Below are 16,436 nucleotides of genomic sequence, written 5' to 3'. Positions count from 1 at the left end.
GGAGACTCCCATCAAGCCCTCACGAGCTGCTGCTGGGCAGGATCCCCCAGCCCCAGTCAGTGGCTGCTGCCTGGGCAGCAGCAGCACCCTATAAATGTGACTGCCCCACCAGCCAGAGCCCTGGGGCAGGGCAGAGCAGTGTTGGAGAAGAGGGTGCACTGGCAAGCTGAATACAAGGTAAGTGACCCCCCTTTACAGATGAGCTAAGAGGATCCAGGAGCTTCCCAGGCTAAAGCATGACACTCAACAGAGTGCAAGAGAGCTTCCCAGGTGTGTCAGTTAGACTTGCAGTGCAAACCTTTAACTCTGGGGCAACAACCTGTTTTACCCATTCCAGAAGATTTAACAGGGCTGCTTCCCCTTCCTCTCTGCACTGGCCTGTGTTGCTTTTTCCTCAAAAAAAGCTCTAATTCAAACTGAGTCTGAAGTTTCAGTTAAGTTTATGTCCCTATCTCCCTCAGCCCAGCATTCAAGATCTTTCCTGCTTTAAAGAAGTGAGCAGCTTTTTAAATAACCCTCCCTTCCCAAATAGCTTTGGAGAAACACAGCTAAACACACAGCTGTAGGTATCTTAAAAGTTTATTGCTGCCCAGTTAATACAGGCGCTGGGGCTTCCCCATGGTGCTCTTGATGTACAATGCACGCACGTTCTGCCAGTTCTTTTTCAGCAAGGACACCAGGAAGTTGATGGCCAAGTGAATGTTGTAGACAAGTTCATCCTCTGTCATCTTCACATGACCAACAGCCACTGCCAGACAGAGCACCTGGGGACAAGGACACCGAGATCACTCACACAGGTAGAGGCTTTTCAGGGAAACCAAAGATTACAGTGAAATGACTGACAAAACTGGGAAAGCAAATGCAGAACTAAACTAAAAGCATAACCACTGTAGTGTTAAAGACAACCTAGTAGTAGTTTTTGCACAAGTATCCACAGGCTAAACATGCAAGTTTAACATCAGTAGAACTTCTTTAGGCTAGAGTTCTCAAGTCTTGAAGGAATATAATCCTTACAGCTTCAAATCCCTCTATACCCTATTAGAGCTAGTGCAGAATCTCTTAAATAACTTATTTTTGCATGTCATAGCTCTCATACTAGAAGAACTGGAAATTCAAACATTCCGGATCTTAACCTCATGTTCTGTCAGCTTCACATGCCTTCCCCAGCTTATCAATGGATCCATGTTTCTAAAGTGCTCATCACATTTGCCATGTGGTTCCTGTGAACACGCACAGTAGCATCTTTGAGCATCAGCTTGCACAGGTCTGGCTTCCTCAGAGTGCAAAGGTGACTTGCAGAAGGCAGCAAGCATCATGCCTCCCAAACAGGAAAACTAAGCTGCAGGCGGGATGTCTAACACTGCTGAACAGACCTCTGGTTTAACACTGCTCCCATGCCCTATTCATTAGGCAGCGCTGGCATGTGCCCTGCAAACTGCTAACCCAATGCAGTACAGGCTATTCGCTCCAAGCTTAACTGCTAAGCATGGCACCAACTTCACTTTTCATTTTGGCACTAGCCACCAGCCCTTTATTTCTGTGCATAACACACACAGAGGCTAAGCCTCTGCCTGCCAGCTCTGTGAAGCAGCTTGTAAGGCAATGTTCCCCACAGGCTGAAAACAAAAGGATTTATGAGTGAGCTGACAAGAGAAGTGTTAGAACATCATTAGCTCAGTTGCTTAAAATGCTGAAGCATTTGCAAACTATCACATTTGCTGTGCCCTTCCAGTTGTTGTGCCCTCAGGCCTAGATCAGCTGGAGTCCAAGGATGCACCTCAGCTGGCAGAGCTGTTAATTCTGAGTAATACCCCCGAGCCACATTCAGACCACTGCCAGATTAAAATGCCTGAACAGGATTATTTTGGTTTTAGGGAGTTGGCTCTCTTTGACATCTCTTGACAGTAAGAGCAGCTATCTATGGAGCTGCTACAAAGTTCACTTGCAGAGTCAAGTCCCAAACTTGTCTCTGACAAAGCACTGCTGTGTGCACAAGCCCACTGGGGCCTGTCTGGCTAGGAGGCCCCACCCTGCAAGTGTCACCCACTTACTGAGAGAAGTGTTAATTATGACCGATTGTGCTCAGCACTGGAACATCAAGACTCTCGCCTAATTATTTGCTCCAAGATCTTTCAAATGCAGATAAATTACTTTCCAGTTAGCAGCTGGATGCTCTGGTTACTGTGTCCCTTTGCAGCACAGAAGAGCACTGGTACTTCTCATGGGAGCTGTTTTAGGAAGAAACTGCAGGGACACCTACAGTCCGGACCAGAGAACGCAACCATCTACAAGTGACAATCTGCCACGGCGGGGGGGGAACGTAGCTGCTCTGAAGACTCAAAGTCCTGTGTTCTTTACCTTCTTCATCTGAAATTTGATGGTAGATTTGACCTCATCAACCTTGGCCACCAGGTTTTCATTGTGAGTGAGGAGAGAAGGGAATTTCCCTGCTTTGTTCAGACCTGGACCCAGGATCCGAGGAATCTGCTTGATCAAGGACTCTGAAGCCAGGAAGGCATCATACTTCTTAGCTGCAAGGAGAGAAGGATGTAGGTAAGTGCTTGAACTCTTGCACAGAGCTTGGCCTCTCAGCTCAACTGAAACTGCACTGCTCCATTTCCCTCAACACACACCTTCACACACTGCCAGAATGCTGCCCGAGTCTAAGCTGTCTTTCTTAACACTATATTAGAGATGACTTCTGTCACACCAGCCAGGCCTGCCAGGACCAAGCTTCGCACCCTGCCAGCAATCCTGTGCACTTACTGAATGTACTTTATTTCCCTGAAGTTAGTATTTGCTGAACTATGGTTAAAGCTCAGCTCTACCAAGAGCGTTGTAGCATTTTCTCTGTGTGTGTGAATAGGTAACACTGTATCTTTGAGAATGGTTTAGCTTAGAGCAGCAGCATCCTATGCCAAATTGGTGTACTTCATAAACACTTATGGCTCCATGACTAATCCTGGATTCAGTGGGAAGCTTTTCTTATCTGCATGAGGTGTGTATCAAAATGACTTACTGTGCAGGGAGGGAATGATTTTTATCTACTACCAAGTGAAAATAAGCAAATTCCACCGTGTTCACCTAAGTACTGCAGGACTAAATAAAACTGAAGTTTTCTTCTACTTTTATTTGGCCTTTGCTGTGCTCTGACTCTGATCAGAAGAATAAAGAACATCTAAGGGTGAAACTTCCAGGAAGAAAGGAGCAGTTTTCCTTTATCCCTTCTTCCTCAAAAGGGCAATCAATATTCCCTGCATCCCTGAGGTGTTGACCTGTCAGTCAGCTCTGTCAGACCTTTTAAACAAGGCTGTTAGCTCTTTTGGGTAGTTTCTATGCAGATTCTGATACTTAAGGCTATGGTTGGTTTTCTTTTTCTTGCAGTAAACCATGATGTGGAAATCTGAGTATGGGGAACAACTGTACTGCTTACTCAGTTCTCCTCCCCCTCAAGTTAGCCAGCACATTCCAAGAACCCACTTCACAGCCCCACTCACCCAGTTTCTTCACCAGCTTCTTGTTTTTGTTGAGTTTCTTCAGAGCCTCTATGTCCATGTGAGGAATGTCAACTGCTTTGGCCTCATCACAGTGCTGCTGGTCCCCCAGCAGGCAGACTGAGAATTTGGGCCGTGGAGTCGACTTCAGCCTGCGAATGGGAGAAGGTCTGCATTACTCCGAACCGCCAGTGCCACGCATGCCTCTGAGGGAGCTGTCACAGAGGGACCTTACCACAGTGCCTGGGAATCTTCCTCCACAGCTTCTAACCTGCCTTCTCCAGCAGGTCGGTGGGGTCAGCACAGCGGCCTTCCCACACCTCCCCTCATGTTTTAAGACCCAGGGTAGGGGTCCGTCCAGCCACACCCGCTCAGGAGGGGTGGTCTGAACTACCCGGGCGGTTCAGCACTGCGCCCTCCCGCTGCGGGGCCAAGCAGCTGCCCCACCACTCGGCAGGGCCCAGTGGCAGAGGGGCACAGGCCGAAGGCTGGGTGGGAGCTAGAGGATGCCGAACCTGACGGTGCCGGAGAAACGCTTGTCTTTCTGCGGGTCATAGTTCTTCAGGCTGATCTGCAGCTCCACAGTCTCCACAAACCTGCGGGAGGGGAGAGAAAAGCCGCTCCCGTGAGGGCCCGGCCGGCTGGGAGCAGGACCGCGGCCAAGCACCGAGGCGCAGGCAGTGCTTCCCGCGGGGCAGGGCTCTTACTTGCGCCGCTTGGTCTTGCTGCCTTGCAGCACCTCCTTCACCGCCTCGTACAGGGTGTCGCGGGAGACTTTGCTGCTGCGGGGGGCAAAGACAAGCCGGGCTCAGGCACCGCGGGTTGCGGCAGGGCCGCCTCAGGCCTTCCCCGGCCCATCGGGCGCCTGCAGGCCGCGGCGGGGGGGATAAGGCCCCGATGGCGGCTTCCCCCGCTGCCCGGGCCCTGCCGATCGCCCCAGCCGCTCCGCCGGGCGCGGATGGCGGCGGATGGCGCAGCGCGGCCGCTACACCTACCTCATGGCGGCGGCTCGCCGGGACCGAAAGGGCAGGGTGGTGCCACGCGCGCTATAAATATGCGAGGGGTCTCGCGAGAGTCGGACGCGTGGCGCAGCGTGGTGCCATGCTGGGTGTGGCGGAATATGGCGCGGGCTGGCGGTGGCGCCATGCTGAGCGTGGCGCGGGCTGGAGGCGGCGCCTCTCCCTCCTGTGGGCTCTTCCATCGGTGAAAGGACTTATGGAGGCGGCGGTGATGGCACAGGCCAGCGCAGGGGGCATTGGCATTTCCCTGGAATCTCATTTTGCTGCCAGCAGTCTCTCAGGCAGTCACCATCCTAACCAAGGTGCAAAACCTCCAGCTGTCTGGGAGATTTTGTTGCAGATAAACAGCCAAACCTGCGCATGAGCCTTTGCGTCTCCTCAGTAGCACCGGGGAAGGAAATGGGACACAGTGAAAATCGGCATCATCAGAGCCTGAGTTTTAGGAGGCCTTTGAGCTGCCCTCTGCAGCATGCCGACTGCCTGAACGCAGCCCCGGTGGGAGCAGCTCTTGAGGAGATCTCAAAAGGCCTCGCGTTCAGCCCATGAGCGCAATGTCTTCTTGGTGAGCCAGGTTTTTCCCTCAGGGACCAGTAAAGCAGCCATGATCACGCTTAAACACGGAAGTAGCCTGGTTGTTGGCTTTCTGCAAACAGGCAGGTGTGACCAGGGACCCATGCAGCAGGGAAGGCAGCAGTTATGCCAGTGAGGAGTTTATTTAACGCTATTCCTCCTTCTCCGCTGCTTTTAGAGGCACCGCCGTTGCCAATGGGGCGCCCAGGCCCGTGATTTCCCCTCGCTGGGCAATAGCAAGGCCTCTGCGGGCAAGCTCAGCCTGGCGGCGTCAGTGCGCGCAAGGCGCATGCGGGGAAGGGCCGCGCATGCGCCCTGGCCGCTCAGCGGCTTTCTCGCCCTACACGGGCCCAGGCGCCGCGTCCCGGGGGGGCGGGCCCTCGGAGGCCCCGGAACCTGCATGCTGGATTGGCTGATGGCGGAAACGCAGCGGGCAGCGCTGCTGCTATGCAGGTTGCGGGGCGGTGCGCGCAGGGGCTGCGCCCCGGTGCATGGCGGTCAGGCGGCGGACTCGGCCCCGTCGGGTTTCCTCAGGTCGGTGCCAGTGGTGGGGGGAGGCCTGAGGGGACGTGGTGGGAGATGGCGGCCGAGGGGCTGCCGGGCTGCTGCTGCCTTCCCTGGCCGCGTCATGGAGGGGAAAGCTGGTGGGGGGGTTCAGTGCCCCCCGCCGCCCTGAGGACGCCGGGCCTGTCCCGCCGCTGCCCTCGGGGCTCGTCGTGGCGTCTGGCGCCCTCGGGGCGCAGCGGCCGCCATGTCATGAGGCGGGGGGCGGGGAGCGCGGCCCCGGGGGGCTGCGGCGGCGGGCTTGTTCCTGGAAATAAAAGTGATAAAATACGGGGTTATCTCGGAGATGACTGACAAAGAGTCCCCGGCAGCTGCAGCGGGAGATAATTTATCAGCAGAGTGGCGTTTAGCAACGTGCCCTTGCCGCGGGCTGGGTGTGAGATCATCTGCCCCGGCCAGAAATCCTTCTCCAGAAGGCTGGGAATTAGGGAAGCGAGGGGAGAGCGCAGGTGCTCCCAGGGGCACCTCTCTTGCAGCACAGGACACCCTCACCCTGTAGGTTGAGGCTTTAAAGTACTTGGAAACCTTCCTTGCGCATCATTTGAGGGGCAAGGAGGTGTTAAGTGTGGTATTTACACTATCTCTAGAAAAAGTGCACTTGTTCGATAAGCTTTCTCTTCAGTTTGTCTGCAGGATAGGTTGTTAGCCTTGCCTGTTAAAAAATCACACCACTGGCATGGGAAGGGGTGCATCTTTTGTCCAATGTAATCCCTTATAGTCTCTAAAATAACATGCTGTTCGAGCCTTTCTTAGTATGCACAAATGAGTATACGTTGGGAGAAAACATAATTTACAATGTTCTTTTTATTTAAGGCTTAAAACTGACTGTTCCACAAATCTCTTGCTCTGGCTCCCAGCACTCTCTGAGAGCACGCTTGGTAAAGTGAAATTCATGTCTGAGGAGCAGTCGTCAGGGCAGGATGGAGAGCTTGGGCCTGCAAGCAGTGACCCTTAGTGATGGGACGACAGCCTACGTTCAGCAGGCTGTCAAAGGTAACAATTTTGGGGGGCTATGAAATCCAAAAGTGTCAAATGAGCCTGTGAAATTGGACCGATTGGAAGTGTCCCAAAGGCATGCTGTCAGGTATCTTGTACAGTTGCTTTGTACAGGAAACTTGCGGTTATCTGTTAAATTTGCACAGAAGAGTGATGTAGCAAAAAGAAAACATACCTCTGGTTTGAAAATAAAGCTTTGGAGATAGGAGAGCTGTTGCAATGTAACATGAAAGTTTGGCTCAAACTGGAGTGAGCCTCATTCTTTCAGGGAAAAGTAGGGAAATGGAGTTCACCCTGTTCAAGCGATACTCCCCCTGAAGTCAAGCAAAGTGTTTTATTTCACTAAGGAGCATAGAGTTTGGTGTGCTTAGCACACATCATTCTTTTGCTTATTGGCTTATGGGGCTGCGAAGAGTAGCTTGTAAACAAGTACTGACTGAGATTCTTTGTCTTTATGCTCCTGCCTGAGAGAGGGAGACTCCAACGTTTCTGGAAAGTTAAGTGCATCCATCACTGTTCAGGGAAAGGCTTGATAAATAACAGCTTATAAGTAACAGTTTCACTGGCTTTCTGTGTGACTGGTTTCCTTGAGAAGATGCAATGAAGGGGACGGTTTGCTGGACCAGGAAGACTGTGAACTCTGCAAGCACTTCTGATGGTATTTCTTAACTGTTTCAGGTGAAAAGCTGATTGAAGGGCAAGTCATTGAACTTGAAGATGGGACCACGGCTTACATCCATCAGGTGACTGTTCAGAAAGGTGAAGACCCTAAATTTACCTTTTTCTTTCTAGAAGGACCTTGTAGGTATGACTGAAATCTTGTGTGTCCCAGCAATTGTGCCTCCTCTCTCAGCACTAGCTTTAAGGGGTCCTTTTAGGTGTGGGTTTTGGTCTTGCCCATGGTTTTGAGGCTGAATGAGCAAGGACTTAGGAAGCATGATTTCCTGTGAAATCCTCGGGAAGCTGACAAGAAGTCAGATTTGCTGGTGGTGTAAGCAAATGCTTGTTAAACGTTATGAATGCGAAGAGTTTCGCCTGTGGGCTCTCTTACAGTTTGCAAATCTAACAGATCACAAGACTATGAGCAAGGCCAGTGGGCTGTGTGGTTTTTGCATACGCTCTCTGTGTACATGTGTTAATCATACAGAACCCAAGCAAAGTTTGTTTGATCTGAGAGCAGCTGGACAGAAACTTCCTCTGAACTGTAAGATATATATTACCCCTAGATTAGTTTTTGGGGGGAGGATGCTGGAGCGGGAAGGTTGTTGGAAGCCCTGTCATTTTGGTCATTGGCCTATCAGCTCTGAAATGAGGTGATGTGAAATGAGGGGTGATGGGAGTTCATTTCATGTGCCTTGGAGGAATCCTCCCCAGCCATGATGGGCTGTTGTAAAAGGGCGGGTAGAAGTCTGTTGCTCTGGGCCATCCTCCCCTCCCTCTCTCAAGCTCCTTGTGTGGCACTTCCCTTTTCTGTTCTCAGAAGCTTGTTTGAAACCCACCTTGTGTGCCTGGCTGTGCTCCTTTCCTCCCTTCATCTTCTTCTCTACTCCAAACCTGCCAAGAGTCTTCTTTCTCACCCTGCTCCCTCTGCCATGGGATGTGTGTGTTCTCCTTTACAAACCACTGTGCCGGAGCTTTCCATCTTGTCTGGGATGTAACCTGGCATTTTGGAATTGGTGAGATACAGCATTACAGGTTACTGCATTACCCCAAACAGCTAAAGAAATGCCATCAGGTTGTGCATGAAGCCTTAAAAACCTCATAATTCATGACCAAGGGGCTCAGATGGTATCTTACAGCCTATAATTGTGGCAGACTTTCCATGCAAGCAAGCGGGCTTTGTGTGTGCTCTTCTGTGGGAGTGAATACAGTAGTGTTCAGCAGCTAAAGTAGTATCCCTTCTAACCCATCCAAGTCTTCCAATAAGGTTTGTGAATTTTCTTTTATTTTAGAGTCTGTAGCTTTTGAAGATGGACAGCCAGTGGTGTTGGAAGATGGCAGTATGGCGTACATACACAACACACCTAAAGGTAAAAAGCATTCCCCATCCTTTCCTTAGCATCTGGAATATAAGTTCCTGAAGCGTTATGAATTTCTAAGGCTGTAGGTAGCCTGGGGAGATGAACAGCGGCTGACGCTCATCAGCTCTTTTATATTTGGCTTTGTTGCTTGCCCTCGTAGAGAGTTACAACTCCAGCACCTTCGAGGCGGTCCAGCTGGAGGACGGCTCCACTGCCTACATACATCGTCCTGTCATTGTGCCACCTGGCAGCACCATCCTGGCAGTGCAGGCAGAATCTGGGCTAGAGGAGTTGGCTGGAGAGGAGGAAGATGATGCCTTTGATGCTGAGACCATTAATGCATTGAAGCAGTATGCCAGCAAGGTGAGGACCCAACGCTTCTTTCATGATCTGCCAGCAGCACTGAGGGCTGGTGTAGTAGTCCACATTTGGCCTGAGGTTTGAGTTACCTCCCTTGTTAGCACTTGTGTGTGTGTTTCTCAGCAATGCCAACTCTGAGAAGAGAAACTGGACGTGGGTCCTGTGCGAGTGCTACCACTGATAGGTTGCTGACAGTTAAGGACCTGAAAACAGCAGGCTCCTGCTGGACTTCCTAGCTAGTTCTGGCAGAGTTTTACCCTTAAGCTACTTCAGGCACAGCTCTGGGAAGAGCAGAGAGCTGTTCTGATACAGCTTGGACTTTCTTTGCTTGCTTTATATGCTTCTCCTTGTAAGTGTTTCTTTCTGTTTGCCTACATTCCTCATAACATCACCTGGTTATGATACTCTCTTCCACGAATGATTCAGGTGACAAATCAAGACCAACCTTTTACATGTCGGGAGTGGCTGAGTTATGATGCTTGTTCCTCCTGTTACAAAGGCCTCAGAGCCTGTAGTTATCTCCAAATCCTAACGTGTTGTCGCTGCAATACTCCATCTGAATATCTGTGGTCTTGGGTGCTGCTATTTTCTCCTATCCTTATAGCGTTGCGTGAGAAGGGGCTACCAGGAACGTGCCAACATAGTGTTCAACCAGGCAGTGTTTTAAGGTCGCTGATGGAGACCTTTCTGCTGTGACAGGACCAGCCACCCAGAGGTCTTTGGAGAAGTGCAGGGCAGCTCTGCTGGTGTGAATGCCTTCCTGCTTGGGCTGCTCGCCTGTTCTGCACTGTACAGGGAGGCATGAACAATGCTGTATGTCTTTGCTTGCAGGTATCTGACGAGGAAGAGGAGGGAGTAACAGACACCTGCCATATGAAGAATGAGGATTCCAGTGACGTCCCTTCCCAGGTCTGAATTGTTTCACTGATGCATCTCTGAGACTAGGCTGAGCTCCTCTTGATGCAGAGCACTTTGCAGGCTAGCAATTAAGAAAGCTTTGGGGCTCCTCTGCAAGATTAGCAAATACATTGACTGCAGGTTTTGCAGATGAGCTAGGTGAAGCATGGAGATGTGGGTTATGTGTCTGAGAATACCCAGTGAGCTTAGAGATGGGACTGGGAAGTTCTGGTTCCCGGGTGCCTGCTCTGTCACCTGGACTGCATCACGTGTGTACAACCTGCGTTTGTAGGAATACATTTTTGTGAGGATATCTGAAGGTGTGCACGTGTGTGTGTGTGGCAAGGAGGGAAATGATTCATGTAGGCTTTGCAAAGTCTGCTGTGGTGGCTCACTGAATTAGGTCCCACATGTCTCTTGGCAGGATTTGCAAGAAGAAGCGCACAGCAACGAGAAGGGGCAGCAGGTTGGCAGTAGAGCTTTCCGTTGTGGGTACAAAGGCTGTGGCCGTCTCTATACCACAGCCCACCATTTAAAGGTAAAGCAGCTAATGTGCAGTCACGCAGACTGGGTATGTCCCCGTGTTACGTTGCCAGCTCAGAACACTTGCTGTACAAAGGGCTGAGAACTGCATGCTTGGGTTCCCACAGGGAAAAGGTCAAGGCACCCTGTGGCACTAGCACATTGCTCTAAAGTGAATTTCTCTCTGGGGTCTTTAGGGAGATGCTTTCAACCTTGAAGAACAAGGGGAAAGCATTTTATTTTTAGTGGGAGAAAAGGCTAATGGGACTATGTCAGTGAGAAGACACTTTGACCCACGAGAGATCCAGATGTGTTTGCCATGGTGAAAGCCAGCAGAGCGCTTCAGATTCTCTCCACCACCTAGATTTCACTGCACTGCTTTCCTTCCCCTGCCCTCCTTGGCTTAGACCTCACTTTAAAGACTTGTTCTTTCTGTTCTAGGTACATGAACGTGCTCACACAGGTGATCGGCCATATACATGCGACTTCCCAAGCTGTGGGAAAGCATTTGCTACAGGTAACAGTATTTTTGCAAAAGTTCTGTTCTGCCCAGTCCAAACTACTCTTGAGAGGATCAGCCCTGGCTTCTCTCCAGCAGAGCACAATAAGCATAGCTTTTAAAAACTTCTGAGAATGAATTGCAGCATATGAAATTGCTGGGTCTTGATTGATTAAGAACAGACAAAACGAGTTAGGGGAAGAAGATGAATTCTCAGTGGTGTTGTGAGGCTATTTGGATATTCCATCCCATTCAGGTTCCTAGATGCAGGTCAGACATTTGGAAGTTTGTAGACTGAGAGGTGGTACACAGCTTGCCATGTTACTTCTTCCGCATTATAAAATTAATTGTGCAGTTTCTTTCCTTGCCAGGGTATGGGCTCAAGAGCCATGTGAGAACACACACTGGTGAAAAACCTTACAAGTGTCCAGAAGACATGTGTAGCAAAGCCTTCAAAACTTCTGGGGATCTACAGAAACACATCCGGACACATACAGGTGAGCAATACAGGAGGCGAGTCCCCTAGATGCCTACTGAAAGGGTGTCCAAGGTGAAGTACTGCTTCAGTCTTTGTCCAGCTTATGTCTTTTGATATCTTGGATGAAGCAAGGTAGAACTGAAGTAATTTTCAGACAGAAGTATGATAGAACTAGGGATTCTTGACTCTTACCAACAGCAGAGCAAAAGAGTAGGGATCGCAATTTGTTTGCTAGAGGAAATGTGTCAGCACATGACATTCACAGCAGCGAGAACTGAACTGAGGTCTCATTAGTGTAACACTTGTGGAGGAGTAAAGGGACACAAGTGTCCAGGGCATTCCAGGTAGCTGGGTTTTAGCAGGACCCTCGTTCTGTGTTACTCTGTCAATGCAGGTGAGCGTCCCTTCAAGTGCCCGTTTGAGGGCTGCGGCCGCTCTTTTACCACATCCAACATCCGCAAGGTTCACATCCGAACGCACACGGGCGAGCGGCCTTACATGTGTCCGGAGCCCAACTGTGGAAGGGGCTTCACCAGTGCCACCAATTACAAGAACCACATGAGAATCCACACAGGTAAGAGGAGGAGAGGGTAAAACACAGATGCCTCTTCCCCAGCCAGCTGGCAGCACGGATGGTGTGTGGTATCAGGCAAATCTATGGGACTGAAATGACCATTTCCAGGCAATGCTTTGTTGGTGTAGATTTGGGGGGAGTTAAAGGAAATGGGAGTTGCCTTATTGGGCTGATGATGGTGCTTTGCCTGTGCTCTGTCTCTAGCTATTCTCTGTTGGTGGGGAATCCCTTCCCAGGTGTGGTGAGGGTGGTAGAGCATGGAAAGTCACTGTGGCCTCTGCCATAGGAGAGAAGCCGTACATGTGCACTGTGCCGGGCTGTGGAAAGCGCTTCACGGAGTACTCCAGCCTCTACAAGCACCACGTGGTCCACACGCACTGCAAGCCGTACACCTGCAACAGCTGTGGGAAGACCTACCGCCAGACCTCCACGCTGGCCATGCACAAGCGCAGCAGCCACGGCGAGCTGGAGGCCACGGAGGAGAGCGAACAGGCCCTCTACGAACAGCAGCAGCTGGAGGGTGAGCAGCCACCTCCCCGTCACCTGCAGCAGGCCTGGATCAGACCCTGTGGCAAAGCAGAGAGAGAACAGCGAGAGCCCACAGCTCAGACCTGGGCCTGTGCTATGGCCTCCTGTCTCCCCCATCAAGCCTGGATCTGTGTTGCACCCAAGAGTAAAGGGCTCCCTATGGTCCTGTTTGTATGTCATGGGGTGGGAGCAGATTGCTTTCCATTCTGTAGTACGGGGAGAGGTAAAGATCCTTGCTCCCAGATCAACATGGGGGTGTTGTCACCGTGATCACGCACTCTTCTCTTGTGTTGGCCCTTCAGGGAACAGGCAGGTCCCAGGGTCGCATGCGTGCGTTCATGCTCTGATCAGTGCTTCTCTTTCATCCCCTTTGCTCTTCCCCTTCTCTGACTCAGCTGCTGCTGCTGCTGAGAGAGGCTCCCCGCTGAAGAGCCAGCATATTACTTTCCTGTCAGAGATGGAGGAAGATGAGGATGAAGAGGAAGATGATGATGGTATGCCTACGCAGGTCTCGCTTATCTCTCAGGATGGGACGCAGCAGGTATGGACGCTAACAGCCTCCAGTGCGAGGGGAGGGAGAAGGGATCCGAGGGAGACTCTGCCTTTTACCCAGCCTGCATTCTGCAGTCCCCTGAGTGCTTCCTGATGCTCCTAAACAGGGTGTCCCACGAGGGCTGGGCCTCACCTTGCTGTTCTCTTTGGGGCTCTTTTCAGTGTGAAGCAGACCCCAGAGATTCGTGGGCCCTGTCTGTTATGAGGGCTCCCTCCTTACAGCCTTACCCGAGCGCTACAGCCTCGATGCGGAGGGTAGAGAACACGGGCCTCTGGTCCCCGGCTCACTTTCCGGTGAGCCTGCGGACGAGGTCTCGCAGGCCTCTGTCCAGGCTGGTGTGCGGCGTTGCCAGCCCTGGCCTCCTGGAGTGCTGTCAAAAGATGGCTCCCAATCTCTGCTGACACAGGCTGGATTTGGAGATTGTTTTCCTAGCGTGTAAACAGCAGCCTTGTTCTTGTGCTGTACTTCCCTCTACCAGCAGCTCATGTGCTGATTGGGAAAATTTCCTTCTGTGGCATAGGGCAAAGGAAAATAATAACTCTACAGTTTCCTCTTAGTCCGAGGTGCTGCCTGCTGCAGCGATACACAAGCTGTCACTTGAGAGCTTAGATGATAAATGGGAAGGGGAGGTATGGTCAAAGAGTTAGAGCCAGAGACTTGAGGTTTGTGGGTTCTCCACTCATCCTCTCTGTCACCCTGGGCAAGTCCTTTGAGTTCTCCGTGCCCTAGGTCTTGCGTGCAGAGAAAGAACATTTCTTCCTTACTGAGACATTTGTGTTGCTAAACTCAGGAATTACTTAACGCTTCCTGAAAAGCTGTTCTGGCTGAAAGTATCCCCTTTTCTCCCACTCAGGTCAGTCTATCCCAGGAAGACCTGCAGGCCCTGGGCAGTGCAATCGGCATGGTGACGCAGAGCAGTGCCCTTGCAGTGCCTGAGGAAGAGCTCACAGGTGATGGCTCACACACCATGACTATGATCAACACTGATGGCACTGAGAGCCAGCCGGTACGGGCAAATGTGGGGCCTTCCCTCTTCCACGCAGAGAAATGTCCTGCCAAAAGGGAATCGCATTTTCTTTTAAAACCTGATTGTTTCTATCTTAACTTTTCCCAGGTTACAGTAGTCACTTCTGGGGCAGTCATGTCTGAGGAATCAGCCATCACATCCCCCCGTCATCAGCAGGTGGCATTGCTGGCTACTGCCAATGGCACCCACATTGCAGTGCAGGTACCATGCAGCACCCTGAGCAGGCCTGAGCACTGTTCCTGCCATGTTCCCCTTCCTCCCCTCCCGTGCATCCCTGTCCACCCACTCGCTTCAGCACGTACCTCTTGCTTTGCAGTATCTGCTCTGTTCCGGGATGCTTCCTCCTTAACTCCCAGATGTCCTGGGCATTGAGGAGGGCAGGGACATGTAGGGATAGGACTGTGGAACAGAGAGCTCGGGGAGGGCTCCTAGGGACCTGTGTGCTGCTGGGACAGAGCTGAAAGTGCAGGGAACAGCAGAGCAGGCACCAGCTCAGTGGTACCCCACAACACTTTCTTGAACAACTGACCCAGTTGTGTCACATCGGCACCACGTATGCGATCCCGTCCTCAACCACCGGTGTTCTCAGCTGTCTGCCTTGCCTGCACGAGCAGCCCCTCGTATTTGCACAATGCTCATTTGTAAGCAGCCTGTCCCCATCGCCACAGTGTCTCCCTGTTTTGCCCCTGTGCTTCACACCTGTGTCACCCACTTCAGCTTCCTTGCACCTCTGTCCTGCTGCCCTGAGAGACACCAGGCCCACCGAGCCCACCTTTGGGGAGGGCAGCGTTATCTCTGTCTTTCCTCCCTTAGTTGGAAGAGCAGCAGAGCCTGGAGGAAGCCATAAGCATGGCAGCAGCAGCGATCCAGCGTGAACCCGTAACACTTGATGCAGCCGTGTCTGAGAATGGGTGCTGAGACCTGCAGAGCCTCCTGGGCAGGGAGAGCAGGCAGCCCGAGCCTGTTGTCCACGAGGCGTTGGGATCTGCAGGAGCTGGGCCAGCTGGCGCGCAGAAGACAGAGACACGCGGTACATGAACGAGGAAGGAGTCTGAGTCCAGCTGACTGCATGCAGCGTATACACCACGCGGGTGGTGAGAGCAGGTGCGGGCAGCGTTGGGCTACCGAAGTGACTCTGTGTGAAGGGCTCTTCTCTTGATTGCAGGGATGTCTGAGAAACTTGGCTGCTGCCTTCTGCTGGAGCTCTGCTGTTTTCCTGGGCTCAGAGCGGTGACTTTCCTGCTCCTTGCCTTGGAGACTGACTCCCTCTGTCTGAAGGAGATGGCAGGTTGTGTCTTCTCTTATTAACTTCTCCATGGCCAAGACTTCCAAGACCTCCCAGTCTTCTGTGGTAGGCCTGGAGCTGCAGCGATTTCAGCAGTCACTGAGTACGAAATCTATTCTGAAGAGGCACTTCCTGCCCTTTCCCTCTAGCGATGGTCCCAACAGCTGCCTGCCCCTCTGTGTGAGGGGCAAGTGGGCAGTATATGCACAGAAGCAATAAAGCCTGAAAAAGCGAAGCGTCAGCGCGAGCCCAGACTGTTCTGGGCTCAGTGTTTTGAGTGGCAGCCACTTCCTGCTGGAAGTCAGCGTTTCCCCTGGCACACGCTGAGCAAGCACCAGGCTGGCTGCACGCACGCCTGGGCACAGCAGCAGTTCTCTCTCTTTACCATGGTCCTCTCAGCTCTCAACCAGCCTTCCTTGGCAGACTCACCACTGTGGAGTAGGGGAAAATGCTCCCTCCGCAGTGGCCAACCAGCACTTCTTGGGGGCTGAGCTAGACTTGGATGTAAATGCTGAGTTGAAATAAAAACAATTAAATGTCTTTTAAGAAAAAAACCCAAAAACCTCTCTCCTTCAGTCTCTGGAGCTGGGGGGCTGGCAGAGAAGGGGAGGGAGGGTTGGATACTGCTATTTTGCAGATGGACAGATAAAGGAAGTTTAGGGAGCAAATAAAAAAATCCTAAACTCCTCTTTGCTTGCTGGGGCAGGAGACGCAGGCTGGCTTCCTCAGGCCCACGGAAGTAACCTTGGCATGTCTGTGTTTACTTTAGCCCCTGGACATTTTGTGGGTGAAGCTAGCCTAGAGAACACCAGCAGGCAGGTATTTATTGGCTATTACACCCAGGAAGTGCTCTTGGGTTGCTTCTGCAAGGGAAGAGGTGTGGGCAGGAAAGGATGGGCATGCTGCTCCAGTAATGCCTGCCTGGGAGGGCTGCAGCAGGCAGATTTCAGCTTGCCTTTGCTGGTGTGACAGCTCAAAACAAGCAGGGCTGGAGCTCTCGTGTGGCATGGGCTGTGCTGCTGCTAGGGGAAGCTCTCAATTTAAATCTG

General features: G+C 51.8%; 2 protein-coding genes across 7 annotated transcripts; one reads left to right on the top strand and one right to left on the bottom strand.

The window, feature by feature from the left end:
* Nucleotides 1-561: 561 nt before the first annotated feature.
* RPL10A (ribosomal protein L10a) lies at nt 562-4,618 on the bottom strand. Its single transcript, XM_026111800.2, has 6 exons — nt 4,490-4,618; nt 4,202-4,276; nt 4,010-4,090; nt 3,498-3,646; nt 2,359-2,531; nt 562-764 (listed from the first exon to the last, which is right to left on the bottom strand). The coding sequence occupies exons 1-6, from the start codon at nt 4,492-4,494 to the stop codon at nt 594-596; spliced, it is 654 nt and encodes a 217-aa protein (XP_025967585.1). The 5' UTR covers nt 4,495-4,618; the 3' UTR covers nt 562-593.
* Nucleotides 4,619-5,483: 865 nt separating this feature from the next.
* ZNF76 (zinc finger protein 76) lies at nt 5,484-15,902 on the top strand. Of its 6 annotated transcripts, XR_003261026.2 has the most exons (16): nt 5,484-5,617; nt 6,461-6,640; nt 7,322-7,402; nt 8,596-8,673; nt 8,825-9,027; nt 9,856-9,933; nt 10,346-10,459; nt 10,885-10,960; nt 11,314-11,439; nt 11,815-11,994; nt 12,281-12,514; nt 12,918-13,063; nt 13,929-14,081; nt 14,190-14,303; nt 14,916-15,132; nt 15,268-15,902. XR_003261026.2 is itself a non-coding variant. In XM_026111798.2 (15 exons), the coding sequence occupies exons 2-15, from the start codon at nt 6,568-6,570 to the stop codon at nt 15,018-15,020; spliced, it is 1,761 nt and encodes a 586-aa protein (XP_025967583.2). In that variant the 5' UTR covers nt 5,484-5,617; nt 6,461-6,567; the 3' UTR covers nt 15,021-15,902. The 6 variants fall into 6 exon arrangements, 4 of the variants coding, with proteins under 4 accessions (XP_025967583.2, XP_025967580.2, XP_025967582.2 ...); XR_010385290.1 differs by having other exon boundaries at nt 14,190-15,196; XM_026111798.2 differs by having other exon boundaries at nt 14,916-15,902.
* The last annotated feature ends 534 nt before the right edge of the window (nt 15,903-16,436 follow it).

The sequence above is a fragment of the Dromaius novaehollandiae genome, chromosome 27, assembly GCF_036370855.1.
Source record: "Dromaius novaehollandiae isolate bDroNov1 chromosome 27, bDroNov1.hap1, whole genome shotgun sequence".
Taxonomy (NCBI): Eukaryota; Metazoa; Chordata; class Aves; order Casuariiformes; family Dromaiidae; genus Dromaius; species Dromaius novaehollandiae.
This window is presented reverse-complemented; position numbering and strand designations above follow the sequence as displayed.

Coding starts and splice junctions, on each gene's coding strand:
- RPL10A (XM_026111800.2), bottom strand. Junction 3,647..4,009: donor CGTTTCTCCGGCACCGTCAG/GTTCGGCATCCT, acceptor TCCCATTCGCAG/GCTGAAGTCGACTCCACGGC. Junction 765..2,358: donor TCAAATTTCAGATGAAGAAG/GTAAAGAACACA, acceptor CCTTGTCCCCAG/GTGCTCTGTCTGGCAGTGGC.
- ZNF76 (XM_026111795.2), top strand. CDS start 6,568: ATGGAGAGCTTGGGCCTGCAAGCAGTGACCCTTAGTGATGGGACGACA. Junction 9,028..9,855: donor TGAAGCAGTATGCCAGCAAG/GTGAGGACCCAA, acceptor CTTTGCTTGCAG/GTATCTGACGAGGAAGAGGA. Junction 9,934..10,345: donor CCAGTGACGTCCCTTCCCAG/GTCTGAATTGTT, acceptor GTCTCTTGGCAG/GATTTGCAAGAAGAAGCGCA.